This window comes from Anopheles bellator, chromosome 2 (assembly GCF_943735745.2).
Source record: "Anopheles bellator chromosome 2, idAnoBellAS_SP24_06.2, whole genome shotgun sequence".
Taxonomy (NCBI): domain Eukaryota; kingdom Metazoa; phylum Arthropoda; class Insecta; order Diptera; family Culicidae; genus Anopheles; species Anopheles bellator.
The window spans coordinates 15,267,612-15,285,552 of NC_071286.1; the positions used below are offsets into that span (position 1 = coordinate 15,267,612).

Sequence of the window (17,941 nt, forward strand, 5' to 3'; positions counted from 1 at the left end):
GGGTGATCAGTTTAGTGCGGCCAAGTTAACCCCCAGTGTGGCTGCAGCGACGACGCAAATAGGGGCCAAATGGCTATTGCTAACCCTTAGCTTAAATAGAGCTACAGCTTCGCCGCGCAGCGACACAAATCTTACGATAACAAAACAAGAGCCTGTGACGGACTGTGACGGGGTCCTTCTGCCTTCGTGGCCCGTTGCTCGTGTGCTGTCCAGCCGTGGCCATCTATATCGCCCCACGCAGGCAAACAAACACTAAACACCGATGCATGAATATACACTAGTAGTGTGCCCGAGGGCGCATGGCCTGGCTTTGTGCGTGACCCAGGGAAGGTCCGGCGGGGAACCGGGGGAAGCTTATCATACGACCTCCACGTCCGAGGCGTCACTATTGCTGTTGCTCAACTCGTCGCACTTCGGGCTCGCCAGCAGCCCTTTGCTGTCCTTCGCAAACATGCCCGTCGCCTGCAGCTGCCGAAGCTTTTCCTGGGCCGCCACCGGAATGTTGATAAGTTTCCTAATTTTATTGTTGATCTCGTAGTTCGAGAACTGCTCCTGCTCCTCGCGTTTCTGCTTTCGCCACTTGGCGCGCCGGTTTTTGAACCACACCTGCAACGGGAGAGCGGGAAAGCGAAAGGAGCGACGTCGTCGGTCAACAGTTTGCGGTAAGGAAATTGGCCCTACCGAACGGACGGTTCTGAAGGGCTAATTAATCTATTTCGATTCAACACCGAGCCGAGGCCATCTTGTGGTCGGCAGACAGTACGACACTAAGATTCTAACGATGCTTTGTAATGTATCTGCCATTGGCCTATTGGAAGGCCTCAATCGGTCTGTTTTGAAGGTAATTAATATATTATTCTAGAAAGGCTCAGGCCTACTAACAACAGGGCCACAGTAAGCAGACTTTTATGTTGGTCTCTTTAATCTAGCAACCAATGCCAGTTGACGTTTGCCCATTGTAAGAAGATGTGTAAAATTCGTTTATAGAATTGAAATCAATTTAATTGCATTCGCAAAGGACGTCCTCGATCGTTTTACTGTTGATCCGCCATCACAATCCGGCCGGAGAGCGAAAGGATCACTTTCAACCGAAGCTTAGACTATCCATCAGTGTGCCTGGACTATCAATCAATGGACTATGCCTCAATGTGATCCTTCAATGTGATGTCCAAAACAATGAAAATGTCCCACTCTTATGTTTGAAAAGTTTGTTTAAAAAGTTTTTGAAGCATAAAACAGTAAGAAGAAAGAAAACGTCAGATATGGCAGAGCCTGCTTCCTGGTTTTAAATTTTCCATAGCTTTAGGCCAGGGTCAGGTAAGCTAACTAAAAAGCTGTCAATTTTGAGACTAAAAAGCTGAAAACTATGCCAAAAAAATTTGTTACTTGGTACGTTCAATCGGTCAAAGCAGTCAATAATTCTCTAGCTTCAAGTTCGAAGAATCAATGATTTTACATCAAATTGTACCTACAAAAAACGGCCTACTACTACTTTTTCATCCGGAACTTCTCCCCGGATTGAAAGATACTGGGTCTTCCGGATGTGGGATAATACTTCGCCGACAAGTTTGCCGAAGATACGATGATCCGCAGATAACATGATAACATTGGTGCCTATCGGAATTCTTCCTGAACTAAAAAGAATCTGTGTTTGGTTTTTGTGAGTTTTTCCGTGGCAAACTTTGGCTGCATCCAGCAATGGGCCGGAGAAAATGTTCCGTAGACCGCAAACTTCGGTCTCGGTGGCTGACCAACTGGCTGGCCAGCAAATGAAGACTGCTCCATTGTTCTACGCCGGTTGGTGGCTTCCCCGGACTTTACGCCGGATAATGAATCGGAACTTGCCCAGTGCTTCGTGAAATACCTCCTGGGAGGGGAGGGAAACTTTCGGGCAGCCTTGACTCACCTCCACACGCTCCTCCTTCAGGTCCACCTTGATGGCCAACTTTTCCCGCAGCAGCACGTCCGGGTAGTGGGTCTTGTCGAAGGTGGCCTCCAGCTGCTCGAGCTGCTCCTCGGTGAAGATCGTCCGGTGCCGCCGTTTCCGCTTGATGTGCGAGTCCGCGTTCAGGAAGGGATAGCGTGGCCGGAAGTTGCCGTTACACGCGACCAGCCCCACCTGCTGGTGGAGGTGGGCCGCGAACAGGTCCGGCTGCAGATAGCCGTGGCAGGACGACGGATACGCTACTGGGGAACCGAGGTTCCGGGGGAAGGGAAAACAACATCGTATCACGTGACCGTATCGGTGCCTGACCCACCCACACCCACTACTTACTGCCGAGCAGGTTTGCGGGAAGCATACTGCTGGCCTCCGAGACCGCCGGTGGCAGGTGCAGACCACTCGCCCCGGCACACCGGAAGTAGCTCGAGAGGCTCTGCTTCGTGTGCTCCACCTCGTAGCCTCCGCCACCGACTCCACCGTCCAGTCGTTGCGGAACGGGCGACAACAGCTTATCGGCCGGGTTCAGCGAACCCGGCCCTCCGATAGCATCCCCCCGATGGTTGACGGGGCCACTGACACCGCCGCCACCGCCACCGAGGCCAAGGATGCTCTCGATCGTGAAGACGGACGCGAACGCGGGTCGGGCGGGACCGTTCCCGAGGTTCGTCTCATCGCCGGCCGTCTCACCGTGGGCCTCCAGTGCCTTGGCCACCGCTTCCTGGTACGCCTTCGTCCCACCACCACCGCCGGTGGCGGTGGTGCCACCGTTCCCGTTCAGCCGCTCGTTGCCAAACATCGCCCGAAGCGGAGGCTGAGCGCGCCCAAAGCTGATCCCACCGGAACACACCGGAAGGTTCCACGTGCCGGACCAACCGTTCACTCTTCACTTTAGGCAATCCGACAGAATCCGCGCGGACAGAGTGATTAATGAGCCAGGACGACCCCAGAAAACCGAGGACGCCACGGCCGCAGGACTTGGCAGGACTTTTTACTGCCTCCGAACGGTGCTTTAATCCTACCGCTTTCTTTCGGCCATCGGTCGGCGGCCCGTCGAGGGTTTGATTATTTGAAACGCCAGCGCAGCCTTTGACAGCGGGCGAATCGGGCGAACCGAGCGGGCGAAACCGGTGAGCGGTTGGATTAACTAGGCACGTGCCAGGATTTCGCCGTACACACAGGCGGTGCATTGTGACGGACCCAGATTTTGTTGCGGTTTCTTTCGAGTAAAGCAAACACACGACCGAGCCCCCCGATTACGTTAGATCCGAAAGTAATGTAATTGATCTTTGCAGGAAACGCAGCAGGGCGGCCCGCTGTCAGATGGCGTGCATCTGGATCAACAAATCACAGACGGGCTTCGGGGCCCGGAACGTCACGTTGGTCTGATTGTACACGATGTTCCGAATGTTCCAGATGAGCTGGTTCACGCACAGCTTCTCCTGCGGTTTGCCGACCACAACGCCCAGCAGCGACGTCGGTGGTGGTGGCGGTGACGGCGACTCCGGCGTGGTAGACTCCCCCGGCTGGTGATCCTGGCCGTCCGTTGGGTCCGTCGTGGTCGGCCCGTACGGTTCCCAGTCGGAGAGCACCTTTCGCATCCAGTGCTTCTTGCTGACCGTGTTCCGCGTTGAGCGTGTGCCGAAGATGTTGATGGCCTTGCAGAAGATGTAGCCCAGCTTGGCGTAGAACACCTCCTGACCGTCGGTCGCGATGTACATGTGGTTAATGCCCATCACGCTCTTGCAGTACTGCTCCAGCTCGCCCATCAGGTGCGTTCCGATGCCCCGACCCCGGTACCGGTAGTCCACTACCACCGACTCGACGTAGGCCGCGTTATCATCCGCCGGGACCGGCGACACCTTGGCGTGGCCCAGCACGACCGTGCCGCCACCGATGAGCTGCGTCAGCACGAACGTGATCGGCAGTGTGTCGCTGGACGTTTCGAAGCTCCAGAAGCGCGCCATCCTCGAGCGGGGCCACTCGGCGTTGATCAGCCGCACGCACTGTTCCTTCAGCTCCGGGTACCGATGGATCGGTACCACCTGGTACGGTTCGTCCGAGGTCGGAGGCGGTGGTCCCTGAGAGAGAGAGAGAAAGAAAACCAACAGTTGATGCGTTAAATGTTCCTCTCAACGGCCGGGGAGGACCCGCGGACGTACCTCGTAAGCGATGCGCTTCTTGTACGTGTAGTACTCCTGGTAGGTGTCGTCGTCTTCCTCCTCGTTGTAGTAGTAATAGTAGTAGCAGTTCTGGCGCTGATTATACAGGTCCTCCTCCGACGACTCGTACCGCTGCACGATCCAGCTCTGCGGGTCGCTCGAGGTCACAAACTTGGGCACGCCGCGCCGCCCGGACCGCTCCAGGATCGCACCATACTCGGGGGCCCGCGTGAACGTGTACCGGAAGCGGCCGCGGAACACGTGCTGGTCCCGGAGCGCCACGAAAATGTGCTCGATGTTGAGGTAGTACAGGTGGTCCTGCGTCGCGATCACCTCCAGCAGGCACCGCTGGGCGCAGGACGGAATGCGCGAGATGGAGCACAGGGCCAGGACCTGGACGCGCGGGTTCGACCCGCTGCACAGCATCAGGCTCGACGGGAGCGTCTCGCTCCGCTCGAGCGTCCGCAGCCGGTCGCGGCGGATGCGTTTCCACTCCCGGTTGATCTGCCGGTTGCACGCCCGGTACCAGCGGTTCTTGTTGTGGATCGGCAGAATGAAGTACTGCCGCTCATCATGCTCGACGTCGATCCTGTAGGGCGACTGCAGAGGTTAATGCACACCAAACGGTTAATTCAAGTGGCAACTCCGTTGACTCCTCTCGGTCGGGTTTCGGTAAACTAAACGGGAACGAGAATGGAACCCCTGGCAAGTAGAACGCTACTAAAGGCCACCGAAGAATCGAAGAAAAGTGACACCCCTTTTGGCACACCACCAACCAGGGAATCGGAAAGAGTAGTAACTTTGCTCTTTGTTCCGTGGAAGCTAAAATTAGGTTTTGGACGATCGAGGACGACGTCACGTGAAAATGCGCGGAAACACACGGAGCACGAGGGCTGGCATCACGTGGCCCAAACGGAATCGAAAGGGTACCGTGACACGTGAGCGCGAGACTGAACGCGGATTGTGGAGATTCTACTCCCCGACCGAACCACAGCAAAACCGTCAGGACCCTGCGTCTGCATCAGAGATTGTTGCTCGATGTCGCGAACTAAGCGCGTTGGCGTTCCGCATTTCACAGTCCGCCGCCCGGGCTGATTTCGTAACTGCTCCGCTCGTTTGGCACCGAAACAAACACTTTCGATTGCGCTGCAAATCAGTACAATCCGCGCGAGAGTAAACAGGTTGCTTACACTTCAATCAAATTCCGGCACATGGTCCGGCGCTTTGTTCACCAGGGCACCGGGCGGATTCGAATCTCCCGCTTTGGGTTTAGTAACGGCCCGCGCGCCCGGAGCACGTGTTTACACCTGCGCACCCGTTCGGAGACGGGTGACTGGTTAATGGGGCCTTTTTAACAATTTATCGCCCATCGGCAGCAATTTATTACCTTCCACTGTTTACGTCGCTGGTGGGTGCTTGGCGTCGCCCGGCGCGAGTGCTTTCGCTGGTACAACATTCTAATCGCACTTTCGGCGTTCGACTGATCGATCAGCTGTTTGCTGAAGACTGCTGCCGGCCACTGCGCCCGACGGGTTCCGGGGTGCTTATTTTTGGGCGTCGCGTCCGCGTCAGCAGGGCGCGAAACAACAGAACCGGGAACGGAGCCAACGAACATTGAAAGTCAGGCGCAATGTTAAGAATATCGCGCGCGACATTGCATCAGAGTGCAGTTGCTGCTTCGGTTCGGCTGCTGCTTTGCGTACGGCTTCGTGACGACGACGACGATAGAGCACGCGACCGATCGTACCCTGTTCGATCAGACGATCATAGGGTGACTGTTGTGTGAAGCTCTCGTCATGTCGTCACGTGCCTCACAGAAAACTGAATGCAATTTATCAAACATACTTTGTGTACTGCCGTTCTGATGATCGCTGGCGACGACAACGATGCTCAAGATGGCCCATGTGGAGCTGGGCTGTTAGGAACCGCTTCGTGATCACTATATTCGAAAGCATTTCATCGAGAGCACACCGAGATTTCCGGCACGGATGCCATACGAAATTCTGCGAAGGCATTTGTTTACGCTGGAACTCTCGATGCAGTTTAGCGACAATAAACAGACCAATGGAGAATTGGAAACCATGAAAAATGGTATCTTCTAGAAATGGAGTTCGGGGTGCGTTTTTTGCATACGTCCCAAACGATCCGGCCAGGGTCGATTCCGGGACACAATCGACGGCAGCAGACTATTTATTACCACGAATTAAAGTGCATTTAATTTGGGCCCCGCAAAAGTATAATTGACCTCCCCCCGTAACGACGCCGGACAGTGTAAATAAACACGACCCAGAAATTCAGGGGCGGATCAGCGTAAAACGTGGCGATCCGAGCTAAGAAAATATGGAGTTGGCAAAGTAAGCAAAGATGAACTGAATTGAACGAACAAAGTCTTTTGCCACAAAGGCCCCCCAGCATCATTCGGGTAACGTCCGTGACGATCCAACACTGAAAGGTCCAGCGGGGGAAATGTCATCTCGAAGTACATAAAATAAAACGGTAAAAGTTTGTCATATTAGCAAAGACTGTTCAAAATGTTTAGTGCATCGCTATCGAAACTAATTTAGCTTAAGGTCAAAAAATTACTAATACATTGATTAATAATGCGAATGTATTACGAATCAACTGACCGAGAAGAAAACTTCCATTTGCTTTTAAAATATCTTTCCTTTCCCCGATTTACAGTCGACCACTCCTTGTCGAACATCCGTGTACGAACAAAGAGTCTGGCCCCAAAGTCAACCACAACCCAAATGATTCAACCATCTTGCGGTATGCATATTAAAGCCAAACTGTTCCCGATCGTTTCCGGTTTACCGTCATTTACATGCAATTTTGACAAGTACTTCTGGGAACTGGAGCAGGTCCGCCTTTTTTTAATGTAAATTGCTGAATAACTACTATTTAAAAAAAAAATTACTATTAATTTTCTATCAGTAACATTTCACCTCGTTTTGTTTTTGAAACTTTTTTTAATCATCCAGTAGAATGTTCAGCAGAAATAATTCAACTAGAATTCATACTTTATAATGGCAAACTAAACCAAATGCATACGATTTTCTAAGAAATCGTTCTATTTTTGAATTAATATTCAGTGTTGAGTTTTGAATTCTTGATTCTCTAATTAGTTTAGTGTTTAGTTTAGTTTAGTTTAGTTTAGGTATTTTAAATTGCCGAAGTTGTGTTACATTTTTCACTGTTGCTTTCACTCCATTTCACTCCGGGGGTGTTTTATCACACCCCGTTTTTCCCAAATCATCCATTTTGTCCCTCAGCTGATCTTGCTGATGTTACTGAACCACGCAGTTACTTATTGCGCCAACATAATCTCGCCCGGAGCATTACGCTGGCCACCCGAAAAACGACGTAACAATCTCCCTCTGTCATCCCCACCCGCCTCAATCCGGCCACCATTGCACCCCGGCCAGGCCCGTCGATTCGAATTTATGTGCATGTGCACAGTCGTTTTGGCGAATGATTTAATTTGGCTACTCCTACTGTGAAGTCGTGTGGAGTGGAACGGAAGACCACACCACTTCTCCGGTGCCGTCCGCGCTACTCAAGCAACCGGAAAGGGCCGCTCGCTTCCGTCCGCCTTCGGTTCCGCGGAAAGCCTCGGCGCCGCCATGGTTTCACTTTCATCACCGTTCCAACCGAACATGTTAGGCTGCACTAACTCATAACCCCTTTCGGGGGCCGCACTAGGGTGTCGTAATTTGATAAGTTTTTAAAATGTTTGTAGGTGGTAGCAAATCCATCATCAACGGCTATGCATCCAAAGCGTCCACAAAGCGGCCATTCCGGAACCACCATGCTTTGCATTTATTGCCCCGCGAATCGTGGCACGGCCTGGGTGTCCGTCGGTACGGTGGGCTGGTGTAACAGCTGATTAGCTTATGCTCCGCGATGACCAGCGTAGCGCGTGGGGAGCCCACAAACCACTTCCTACATTTCCACCACCGGTGCCATTCAACCTCCAGCGTTCGGCGCCTCTTTTCGGCTCGGTTAATGATTTGTTTTGCTTTGTGCAGTTCGTCTGACGATGGGGTGTACCAGTTTTGGGCCGGCGCGCGTCTTGAGGCGCCCATCGTTGCGTGTCGGGGAGTACGGTGCGCACACGGAACGTGTTACACACGCGTGGCGGTGCTGTAATCGCGCCGCCCCCCTTGCGCGCGTTGTATCATCGAGCATCTCATCGCGCATCCGGCGGAACGCCTTCGCTTCGCCAATATTCTCGCATTAAGGGCACCACCAACCAGCCAACAAGCGTGGCTGATGGCAACCCGGCCCGGCGCTAAAACGGAAGCACTGCGAGAGTGAAACGTCGGAAATGGAAAGCCGGCAGAATCACCGCGCGTGAATTACAGTACACCCGATTCACGATCGATATCATGATCAGCGATGAGCAGCGTTGCAGAGCGCTGCGCTTGCGACTAGCAATGCACAACGCCAACGGGACGCTAATCGAATTCTGTAGCGCTATGCGCCACGCAGCAGAGATGAGTAAGGCTGCGTGGATTCTGCGTGGTTATCTGTGCCACCGCGCTCAGCTGCATTTCTGCACCACCAGAGCGGGAGAAAGCTAGCGAATGATGAACTAGCGAAAACTTGTGTGGGCCGAAATGATCGTAAAAAGGCTGGTGTGATAGAAACACAAAAGCACTAAACGGAATAATCTAACACGTGGCCGGTGGAGCACGTGGTTAACGACGGACAACGTAAATGTATTTTTTTACCACATTACTTGCCCAAGAGACCCACATTTCACATTTGGTATATCAAACTGTTGAGGACAGACATCGAAACGATTCCGCCATCAATCGCTTGTTAATAAACCGTTTTTCGCTACTTTGTCCGACATTGCCGGCTAGGCACCGACTAAACGGACAGCTGTGTCCCAGCTTTCGTCACTACAAATTGATTTTCCTACCACTTTTTCCTTAACCACATATACCAACTACGGCCAGTTTTTCCCTCCCCAAGACCGCTGGCGGGTGGGGACGCCAAACCGAAGTCGGCTCGATGTCCGGAGCTTCCAAAGCGGACGTCCATCACTCGCTACGGTAACGTGCACGAGGCAACATCACCGTCGCCGCGGGTCCCAGGTGCATCGCGGGGTGTGCTATCGTATATCCCCGGGGGGGCTGCTCTTCTCCGGTAGCGTTACGCAGGTACGCCGGCGAAGTGGTGTGTCTCTCAACATCGGTCAACCTTTTTTGTTCGCAAGCATAATGTGCCTCAACTTGATGTTTCAGTGGACGGCTGAGAAACGTTGGAAGAGGGAAAAAAAACTCGAATAGTGACCACCGGACCCCCCAAGTATGGCGCGGCTTCGAAGCCCGTTGGAATAGTTGTCTCTCGTTGTCGGAACGAAAGTGAAATTTTAATCGCTGTGAGTCGCTGTTGTGTTATGTTTTTATTGGCGGACGGTGGAAGAAAAGCGACGAAGCTTGGCCACGAAGGTTGCCAGCGAGTGGTTGGAGCAAGAAGCGTAATTAAAGCATTAGCCGGTACATGCTGTTTAAAAAACAGTCGCTCGGAAGTGTTCGATAAGTGCAGCGTGGATTAGTGGCGTACGGTGATTTGAGGTTCATGTTGGAGGTTAGGAATCAAGTGCAACACTCCGCGCCACTCCAAAAGTGTATCGATCGACGTCATACGCATCGAATTGATGGGACGTCTGTTGGTCTGATGGCTGAAAGAGGAATCGACGAATGAAAATAGTAGTATCTGGCTATTGTGTGGCAAGTTTAAAACTTGGGACCCGCTCTGTCCCACTTCTCACGTAACGCCGTCAACGCGAGTAATAAAATGGCCCAATCGTCCCGAGTCTTCCCTCCGCCATAGTGGTTTCCATTTTATTGGCCACAGCAACCAGCTGTAAAATAGAGACATTTTGAGTGTGTTTGGAAAATGTTTCATAATTCAATTATCGCGAACGATCGTTTTACACCAGCCCGATTGTTGCGTTGCAATCCGCAAAAAATGGTGTACATTGAGGGCGTACTTGTATGGAGTAGTCACAAATATATTGATCGGATACTAATCGGATTTGCCACTGTCCCACCCTTAGGAAAACGTTCAAAGCGCTCGTTACACTCGCACGGTTCTGTAAATCGGATTTGTGGCGTAGTGAACAGCAAACTCTCGGTCTCGGACTGACTTTGGTGTTTGGAAGCAGTTCAGTCCCAGCTGGAACGTCGGGCAATCGGAGGGTTTGTCGATAGCGCGCACCATGATGGAGAGCCTTCAAACCGGAGTGGTCAAGTGTGGCGGCTATCGGTACGACGATGGCACACGCTACATCGGTGACTGGAACCAACGCGGCCAGAAGCACGGTATGGGCTCGATGATGTTTTCGGACGGCACCCGGTACGATGGAGCGTTCAGCAACGGCGTGTGCTCCGGCTTGGGCGTAATGGTAGGACACTGGTATGAGGCGAGGCCAAGAACCCATCCATATTAACCCTGCGTACCCTTGTTATTGTACCGTTTGTAGTGCTTTCCGGACGGTGCCAAGTAAGCGAACAGGCGTTAACAGGATAATAGGCGAGAATGGGTTGTAGGTTGTCATTCGATCGGTATGCATCCTTTGTAGGTACGAGGGCGAATTCATGCAGGGGTGGTTCCACGGTCACGGAGTGTTTTGGCGAGCGGACGGCATGAAGTACGAGGGCGAGTTCCGTGGAGGCCGCATCTGGGGACTCGGACTGGTGACGTTCAGCGACCAGAGCCACGGATTCCCGCGCAACGAAGGCTTCTTCCAGGACTGTCGGCTGGTGCGCAAGAAGCGATGTCCGGACGTGATCAGCCGGGCGCAGAAGGTGGCCCTCATGGCGCGAGCCCAGTGCGATCAGGGTAACTGAGGAGGCTTCTACGAGGGCGCATTAGCATTAAGTTTAGACAAGTTGGTTTTGTTGAATCGTTATTTTTTGCGGTTAGTAGCGGTCGTTCACATTTTTTGAACAACTTTTTAGCCACGTGTTAGGTTTCGTGGATAAAAATTATCCCCCAAAAAACAAGGTGGAAGTGTTTCAATTTTCTCAATTAGCGCACAAACCAACGATTGCCATACATCCTTTTTCAGGGTGCGTCTTTATTGTATGCGAAAAATGACACAAACATTCCTTCCGCTCAACATTTGCCCGGCATTTTTCGGCAAACCAAATTGGGTTCTGCTAGAACTTAAATGCACATTTCGTTACCCAGGCAGGGTAGGTAAGCCTTCACGGTGTGATGGATGGAGAAGAGCGCCCTCATTTGTCGGGTTTCGGTTGTTCCGATCCTACCATGAACCACTGCAGCCGTGCAGCAACAGCCGCATTTCGCACCAAGCGCTTCCGATCGTCCAGCGGTTTCTGCAGTTCGGACAGCACGTTCGCCTTGAATGGCAGTAGCAGGAAGGTTGGAAACTGACAAATGTACAGCAAACACTCGAGCGCCTCAATGCGTACATTCTACAAAAAGGAAGCACAATAGAATATCAAAATGATTACAACTGCTCAAATAAAGGTCAATTTTTGTCCTACCATGGAAGACTGGCGAACGATCAGCTTCAGCAGTGCCGGTATCAAGGTTTGCAGATGATCCTTCACGAACGGATCCTGCTCGCGCGAAAAGCGCAGCACTATCGTCATCGCCTCCACCACCGTTCGATCGTCATCTTGTGCCAGGCATCTAAGCAGCACCGGTCCTACTTTGTCCAGATTCATTCGCAGCACGACATGTGGAGTCGCTTTGAATACGAAAGCCAGCGCTTTCAGGTGCGTCCCGGCGTACTGTTCAATTTTTGCCTCAAGCTTCTTCATTACCCATACGAACAGTTTCTGCTTGAAAAGATTGCGCACCAGCGCCAAATGAAGCTGCGGGAACTCAACCGTCAGTATTTCGAACGCCAAGGCAGCCACATGCCCGAGTGTCGGGTGATCGAGCAGCTCCGCTATATCGTCCACAATTTCTCCCGCCTGGTCGTGTCCGCGGGATATCAAACCTTTACCGATCCAGCTCAGTACGAGCACCGCTTGGTGGTTGTGCTTCTTCAGTTCACCCCTGAGCAGGGTCAGCAGTCGTTTCAGCACCCCGCGATGATGCTCATCGTCCGGCATGCGATTAAACAAGCTGCAGAGCAGTCGGTGGCAAACACCGCGCACCCGTTCGTCGTCCGTTGTGAGGGCCAGCTGCGTCAGATCCGTGACAAGGTTTTCGAAATGATCCACCAACGGTACACTTTCATCCAGATAACCGAGTAAACCGGATGCCAGGTACAAATCGGCCCTCTGTTGCAGTTTCAAGGGCGGCAAACGCTTTAGGATCAATTCCTTTTGCTCTTCCACGGGCAAACGTTTCACCACCGCCGTCATCAGGTGGGCCATACTGTGCAGATACGCCGAGCCAAGATCATCGTTCGCATACTCTACGAAGCGATCGATCAGCTTGTACTGCACGTACAACTCCCCCTTCGCGAGCTCATTCCAACCGCCAAGTTCTACCGCATCGGTTAAGGTGTCCATGGAGACGATTGCCAACCGTTCGTCCAGTGGCTGTGCAAATATTTTCGCCATCAGAAAGTCTACCATCTTTTGCGTGTAACCGTGACATACGACCAGCTTTCCGAACGACTTAAAAATCCGCCGTACAAGCGGTTGTTCGGCGGTAGCAAAATCGTGGCTCATCAGTTTCGACAAAACGAGCGTTTTGACTTCCTCCGGATAACGGATCGCTAACGATGACAAGCAATCCTCCACCGCGTCCGCTTGGGGGCTGTCGGAGACGAGCATCAGTAGCACGAGTTTGCTGTAGACCACGTACCGGTTCTCGCTAGATATCATTTCCGGAGCACAAGATACAGCTCGCAGAGCCGATCGTGTTTGTTCGGTGCCATCGGTCCCAGTTTGCTGCAATATTTGAACAAACAGTTTCTGAACCTGTCCAACTAACGAAGGATCTAATTTTCCAACGCAGCACCATTTGGCGCATGCGGCCATAATCCGTTGCAAACTGTCTATTAGCTTGTTTTCTATGCGTGTTTCGATGTACGAATCCGGGTTAAGTTGAGCGAGCAGCATCGGGAGAAGCTTGTCTGCGACATACAATGCGCAGAACTCGCTGGCACTGGCGCAGCTCAACACCACACGCAGGCTGGTTTCGAACTGCTTCGAGCTGGCATCGGTGAGACTGGCCATCAAACTCACCAGTATCTGATCAAGCAACAGCTTTGCCGATGGTTCATCTGCGCTGGCATGTCTCGACAGTTCCCGCACGGCCGTCAGTCCAGCATCGAGCAGTTCTTTATCGGCTTCCTTCACTCCCGGTAACAGCAGCTCAAGCTTTAATGCATTCCACAGTTCGCCATAGTGTTCCGCCACTTGCCGCACTTCCAACAGCGACAGACACCGCACGAGTAGTGTCAAAGAATCCAGCTTGGCCACAAGGAGACTACTTTCCATTTTTTCCAGTAGCAGCGGCACCGCAAAAACCGCCACTTCGGAGGTCGCACACAGACAATCGGCAAGCCGTTCGGCCAACATTGACCGCGTGATGTCATTCGGGTCGTTGGGATTCGGGTGGAAGTCGATCGGAAAGTAGCAAGCAAACGTTTCAAACATGTCCTCCGCCAGGTGGTACATCGGGAAGGCGCGAATAAAAGCGGGCATGTGCTCGAAAAGATAAAGCAAATTCCGCGGGTCTCGTTCGCTTTCGATTGCACCGATTACACCGTTCAGAAAATCGGTGCCCCATTCTTTCAGCTCCACCTGGAAGCGTTCCGATAGCTGTGTTATCGTGCGGAAATATAGTGTCCGTTCGGCTTTCTTTTGACTTTGGCAGGGAATGCGTTTAAATAGAGACTGCAACAGTGGGACGGTAGACGTAGATGGAAAGTTGCTCATACGAGAAAGCGCTTCCACACCATCAAGCAGCGCCGGAGTGACGATGTTATGATCCATTGTCCGATCACCGTAGAATACGCACAGTAACTTCATTTGCTCAGCATTCAAACTGTCCGAGGGAAGATCGTGTAACACGTGCGATAACAGAGTCATACCCTTCGCTCGTACCTCCGCTTCTGTGTGTGTTAGGGCCGGACCAAGCTCCTCAACAAACTTTGCCATATCCAGCTTTCCTGCCGCAATATCTGCGAACAATGCGTGACCAAAAGCAATCAGTTTTCACAACAAAGAACAAAAGACCATTCGCGTACCTGCCGTCACATGGTGGCATTTCTCCTCCAGCTTATGGTCGTTTTTTATCATATCCACAATAGTTGTGTGCGACCACGGAAACTTCATTTTGGGAACTCCGAATTTACAGAATAGTGGCACCAAATTAGAAACAAACCAAGAAAACGGTCACTTCGTTGCACGAGGGATCTTCTGGCCAACGATTTCAGATGATAACACAAACAAAAATAACAGCTGACAGCTGACTACAGCAGCTGTCAGGTTAAAACTAAGGGTTGCAATCATTCGAAACCAAATACAGTCACTTGGATGACCGATGATAAAATTTGTTTGAAAGCTGATTCGACCGAGCTTGAAAGCATTTTTCTGTCGTTTCTCTATTTCTAATATGCCTGCGATGAGGAAGTCAATCGCTTTGAAATTTCGCGAGGGGCGCGGTCAAATTCTCGTTTTTTTTTGCTAAAAATACAGTAATTTTATAATAATTTTTACATGCTCGCCTACAACCAGACCCCGGTTTGAACTCTTTCTGTCCAAGTCCAGTCCACATAAATTTCATTCAACAGTCGCATCCATCAGTAAAGAGTAAATTTATTGAGATAATGCTGATACACGTGTGTATGAGTACCAATCAAGAGCTACTAGACGCTATACAAATAAACTTTCATGATCAAATATGCCGCACATTTACCACAGTGTCTTACGAATCAGTCTAACGATCGGGCTCATCCGCCTGTCGATTGATAATAACCTCTTGCATTCCGTCCGATTGTCGTCCAATGCGGAGCAACAATGCCACCTTCACTCGCCTGTATGTTTGCAGAATCACAATATCATTGTAGAGACACATTCCGAATAGGAGTCCCGCGAAACCAACGAGCTGTAGGTAGTGGAACTTTTGCCACGCCAACAGTAATGAGACCGCCCAAACGACGACCGTGCGCACCGAATCCAGTACCATGCGCGTCGTGGCTGATATTTCCTTTGTTACGCTGATGCCAGCAAAGTTGAAGAAGGCGATCGACACGATCGTGCCAGAGATTGCAATGACCAGTAGATAGTTGTTCTTGATCTGTGCCAGTGCGTCCGGCAGATCCTCTAGCACACCATGGGCATTCTCGTTGAACGGTGGCATCATCTTGATGAAGTACATGGGCACGAGCAAGATGCTAAGCATGGAGAAACCAAAAAACCCTGCACAACGAAGCGGATGAGACTCACTGCGTAATAGGAACGAAAATCATTTTCTTACCTTCCCATCCGACAGCTTGCAATGCCGGCACATCCAGACCGGCTACATAGTACTCTTCGTAGACCATTTGCACTGCCGTAATGATCTGGGCCAATATGATCAGCAAGTCCCCCGTGATAATGTTGTTACGGGTGTACTGCGAACCACTGGTGTCGTTCGATATCACATCAGAGATACCGACTACCCCGAGTCCGAGCATGATGAATGTGATACCAAACCATTCCCGTCTGACAAGCGTACGGTTCAGGAACGCCACGCTCAGTATTCCGACGAAGACAATAACCGATCCTGAAATACAAAACAAACCGTTTGGAAGTGCTTTCAAAATCATTTTAAAATCAACATAGGCAGTGTTACGATCCGGACAAAGTGTAATTCTCTTCGTGGGTCCGAGCTAGGATGAGTCAGTTCCAAAGAAGCCCTAGTGGCACAACATGCTGTGCTAGTTGAGCAAACGAACACAAAAACACACACTGTTATATGTAACAATGTGAAATGTGAAAAACTTGACTCATTGTAGGTCGTAACAATCATGCATGTGGCCGACAAAAGATAATTGGGCCAAAACCACCAGTAAAAGCTGTTGCATGACAAATGCAGGTTTATGATTTTTCTAGGGACTGCTTTACATCACGAATCAGTGATTCGTTGTACTTACCTCGCAGTAACTGAAAGCTAGAGGGATAGGTCATATTGAGCCCGACGTACATTATGGAGGTTGCCAGCATATCGCACATCGCCGGAACGAACAGAACGAAGGGACTGAACTCGCGATTGCCCCGCACGAGATCGTGGCGATCTTCGGCACCATTCTGAAAGATTAAACAGAGCACAATGATGAGGGTGACGCGCATACGAAGGAAACCGTCCGACGGCAAAAAGTATAATAACGTAAGATTTTCGCTTTAAGCATCCCTCATAGCATGCAGCTGATAAGCCGTGTGACCGTAACAGCGGGAAGGTCTTTCTCTATTCTATCAAAGGAAACGGCGAGATTGCTCTTTCCACCGGATGCCATTATTCCAGTAGGAGAAAAGTCACAGCCACACCTGGCCTGTCCGCCAAGGTGCTAACGTAGCATTTACTTGCAATCCGGATTTACCGTATTTTTCCGTGTATAACGCGCACCCGTGTATAACGCGCACCCATATTTTACGAGAACAAAATTGGAAAACAAATTTTTTACTTTACATTTTTCAGATATGTGATATCCAACAAATATCAAATGATAATAATGTATTACTCTAAATACTCTATAAATATTCTAAAGAAGACTAAAGATAAAATGCGTATACATTGCAAAAGACATACTAGTATTTTATATTTCGGAATAATCTTCAAACTCAGATTCACTGCTGTCTGACAAATTGATATTCTCCAATTGCTGTTCAATGTACTCCTCATTGTCACTCTCTGAAGAGTCCTCATAAATTGCGACATCTTCAGATCCATGCTGATGCCACATTTTTTAAATGATTTCACAACAACTTCTGTTTTAACTCCCTGCCATGACTTAAAAACGATATTGTATGGATAATTATATTCCTAACAAGTGTTTCATTTTATAATTTATTCAATAATACTATAGAATATGTACCTAAAAGGGCACATTTGTATGCTTGGAGGAGACAAAATGTTTACTACCCTTGTATAACGCGCACCCAGATTTTAGAGCTAAAAAAATTGGGAAAAAAGTGCGCGTTATACACGGAAAAATACGGTACTTACGTTCTTGCGTCGCAAGTGATAGTAGATAGCTTTGAAGGTGAGCAAACAAAGAAACTCTCCGAGAAACATTGAGCACGCCTGCACGAAAGGATGCACGAAGCGTCGCACTTGGCCATCCGATCCTTCCGATTGAATAAAATCGGCCCACCTACAACGAATTCAAGGTTAGTGCCGAGCATGATCAGCGAGGTAATCGATTTCTTCGATGAAATCCGAATTCGCCTACTTTGTGCTTAGTGTGTTGATAGAGCCTGTAACAACCATCGTCAGCGCTAACGCGAATTGCCATTTCGTCCAGGCCATTTTGTTTTCGTCTACACAGGGTCGATGCTAATTCTGGACCCGATATGAGCGGATGAAAGGACCACGGCACAAAGAATGTGAAAAACACGAACACACGTAGATAAACAAACCAGAAAATGTAAGAAAAAGCACACACACGCACTGCTTAACGACAACAATGGCAGACGGGCAGTGAACCTACAACCGCATCGTTTGCCTTTGCGTGTCGACGAACGTACAAAAAAGACAGGAAATGGACGACCCAAGAACGTGGAAGATGCCAACAAGGAAACAAAGATTCACTTTTTTATCGCATTTGTTGCAGCGGTTCAGCTCACAATCCAACACACACCAGATCACGATGCTGGCGAAAGACTGAATGATGCGGTTTGATGTTTTGAAG

At 50.5% G+C, this 17,941-nt stretch overlaps 5 protein-coding genes across 6 annotated transcripts; 1 reads left to right on the forward strand and 4 right to left on the reverse strand.

Moving 5' to 3' along the window:
- Positions 1-357: 357 nt before the first annotated feature.
- Positions 358-2,738, reverse strand: LOC131207067 (homeobox protein goosecoid). Its single transcript, XM_058199675.1, has 3 exons — positions 2,276-2,738; positions 1,907-2,187; positions 358-606 (listed from the first exon to the last, which is right to left on the reverse strand). Exons 1-3 carry the CDS (start codon positions 2,736-2,738, stop codon positions 358-360), a joined length of 993 nt encoding a protein of 330 aa, XP_058055658.1.
- Positions 2,739-3,205: 467 nt separating this feature from the next.
- Positions 3,206-5,605, reverse strand: LOC131209351 (uncharacterized). Its single transcript, XM_058202404.1, has 3 exons — positions 5,489-5,605; positions 4,102-4,701; positions 3,206-4,020 (listed from the first exon to the last, which is right to left on the reverse strand). The coding sequence occupies exons 1-3, from the start codon at positions 5,555-5,557 to the stop codon at positions 3,259-3,261; spliced, it is 1,431 nt and encodes a 476-aa protein (XP_058058387.1). The 5' UTR covers positions 5,558-5,605; the 3' UTR covers positions 3,206-3,258.
- Positions 5,606-9,164: 3,559 nt separating this feature from the next.
- Positions 9,165-11,110, forward strand: LOC131210068 (MORN repeat-containing protein 4 homolog). Of its 2 annotated transcripts, none has more exons than XM_058203262.1 (4): positions 9,165-9,269; positions 10,172-10,519; positions 10,598-10,617; positions 10,697-11,110. In XM_058203262.1, the coding sequence occupies exons 2-4, from the start codon at positions 10,334-10,336 to the stop codon at positions 10,962-10,964; spliced, it is 474 nt and encodes a 157-aa protein (XP_058059245.1). In that variant the 5' UTR covers positions 9,165-9,269; positions 10,172-10,333; the 3' UTR covers positions 10,965-11,110. The 2 variants fall into 2 exon arrangements, with proteins under 2 accessions (XP_058059245.1, XP_058059246.1); XM_058203263.1 differs by lacking the exon at positions 9,165-9,269 and adding an exon at positions 9,339-9,490.
- Positions 11,111-11,192: 82 nt separating this feature from the next.
- On the reverse strand, positions 11,193-14,443 carry LOC131209416 (MMS19 nucleotide excision repair protein). The gene is made up of 3 exons (XM_058202482.1): positions 14,297-14,443; positions 11,628-14,230; positions 11,193-11,555 (listed from the first exon to the last, which is right to left on the reverse strand). The coding sequence occupies exons 1-3, from the start codon at positions 14,382-14,384 to the stop codon at positions 11,355-11,357; spliced, it is 2,892 nt and encodes a 963-aa protein (XP_058058465.1). The 5' UTR covers positions 14,385-14,443; the 3' UTR covers positions 11,193-11,354.
- Positions 14,444-14,847: 404 nt separating this feature from the next.
- LOC131209289 (solute carrier family 35 member F6) lies at positions 14,848-17,906 on the reverse strand. Its single transcript, XM_058202322.1, has 6 exons — positions 17,778-17,906; positions 17,483-17,592; positions 17,257-17,404; positions 16,187-16,340; positions 15,529-15,816; positions 14,848-15,470 (listed from the first exon to the last, which is right to left on the reverse strand). The coding sequence occupies exons 2-6, from the start codon at positions 17,557-17,559 to the stop codon at positions 14,989-14,991; spliced, it is 1,149 nt and encodes a 382-aa protein (XP_058058305.1). The 5' UTR covers positions 17,560-17,592; positions 17,778-17,906; the 3' UTR covers positions 14,848-14,988.
- Between the last annotated feature and the right edge of the window lie 35 nt (positions 17,907-17,941).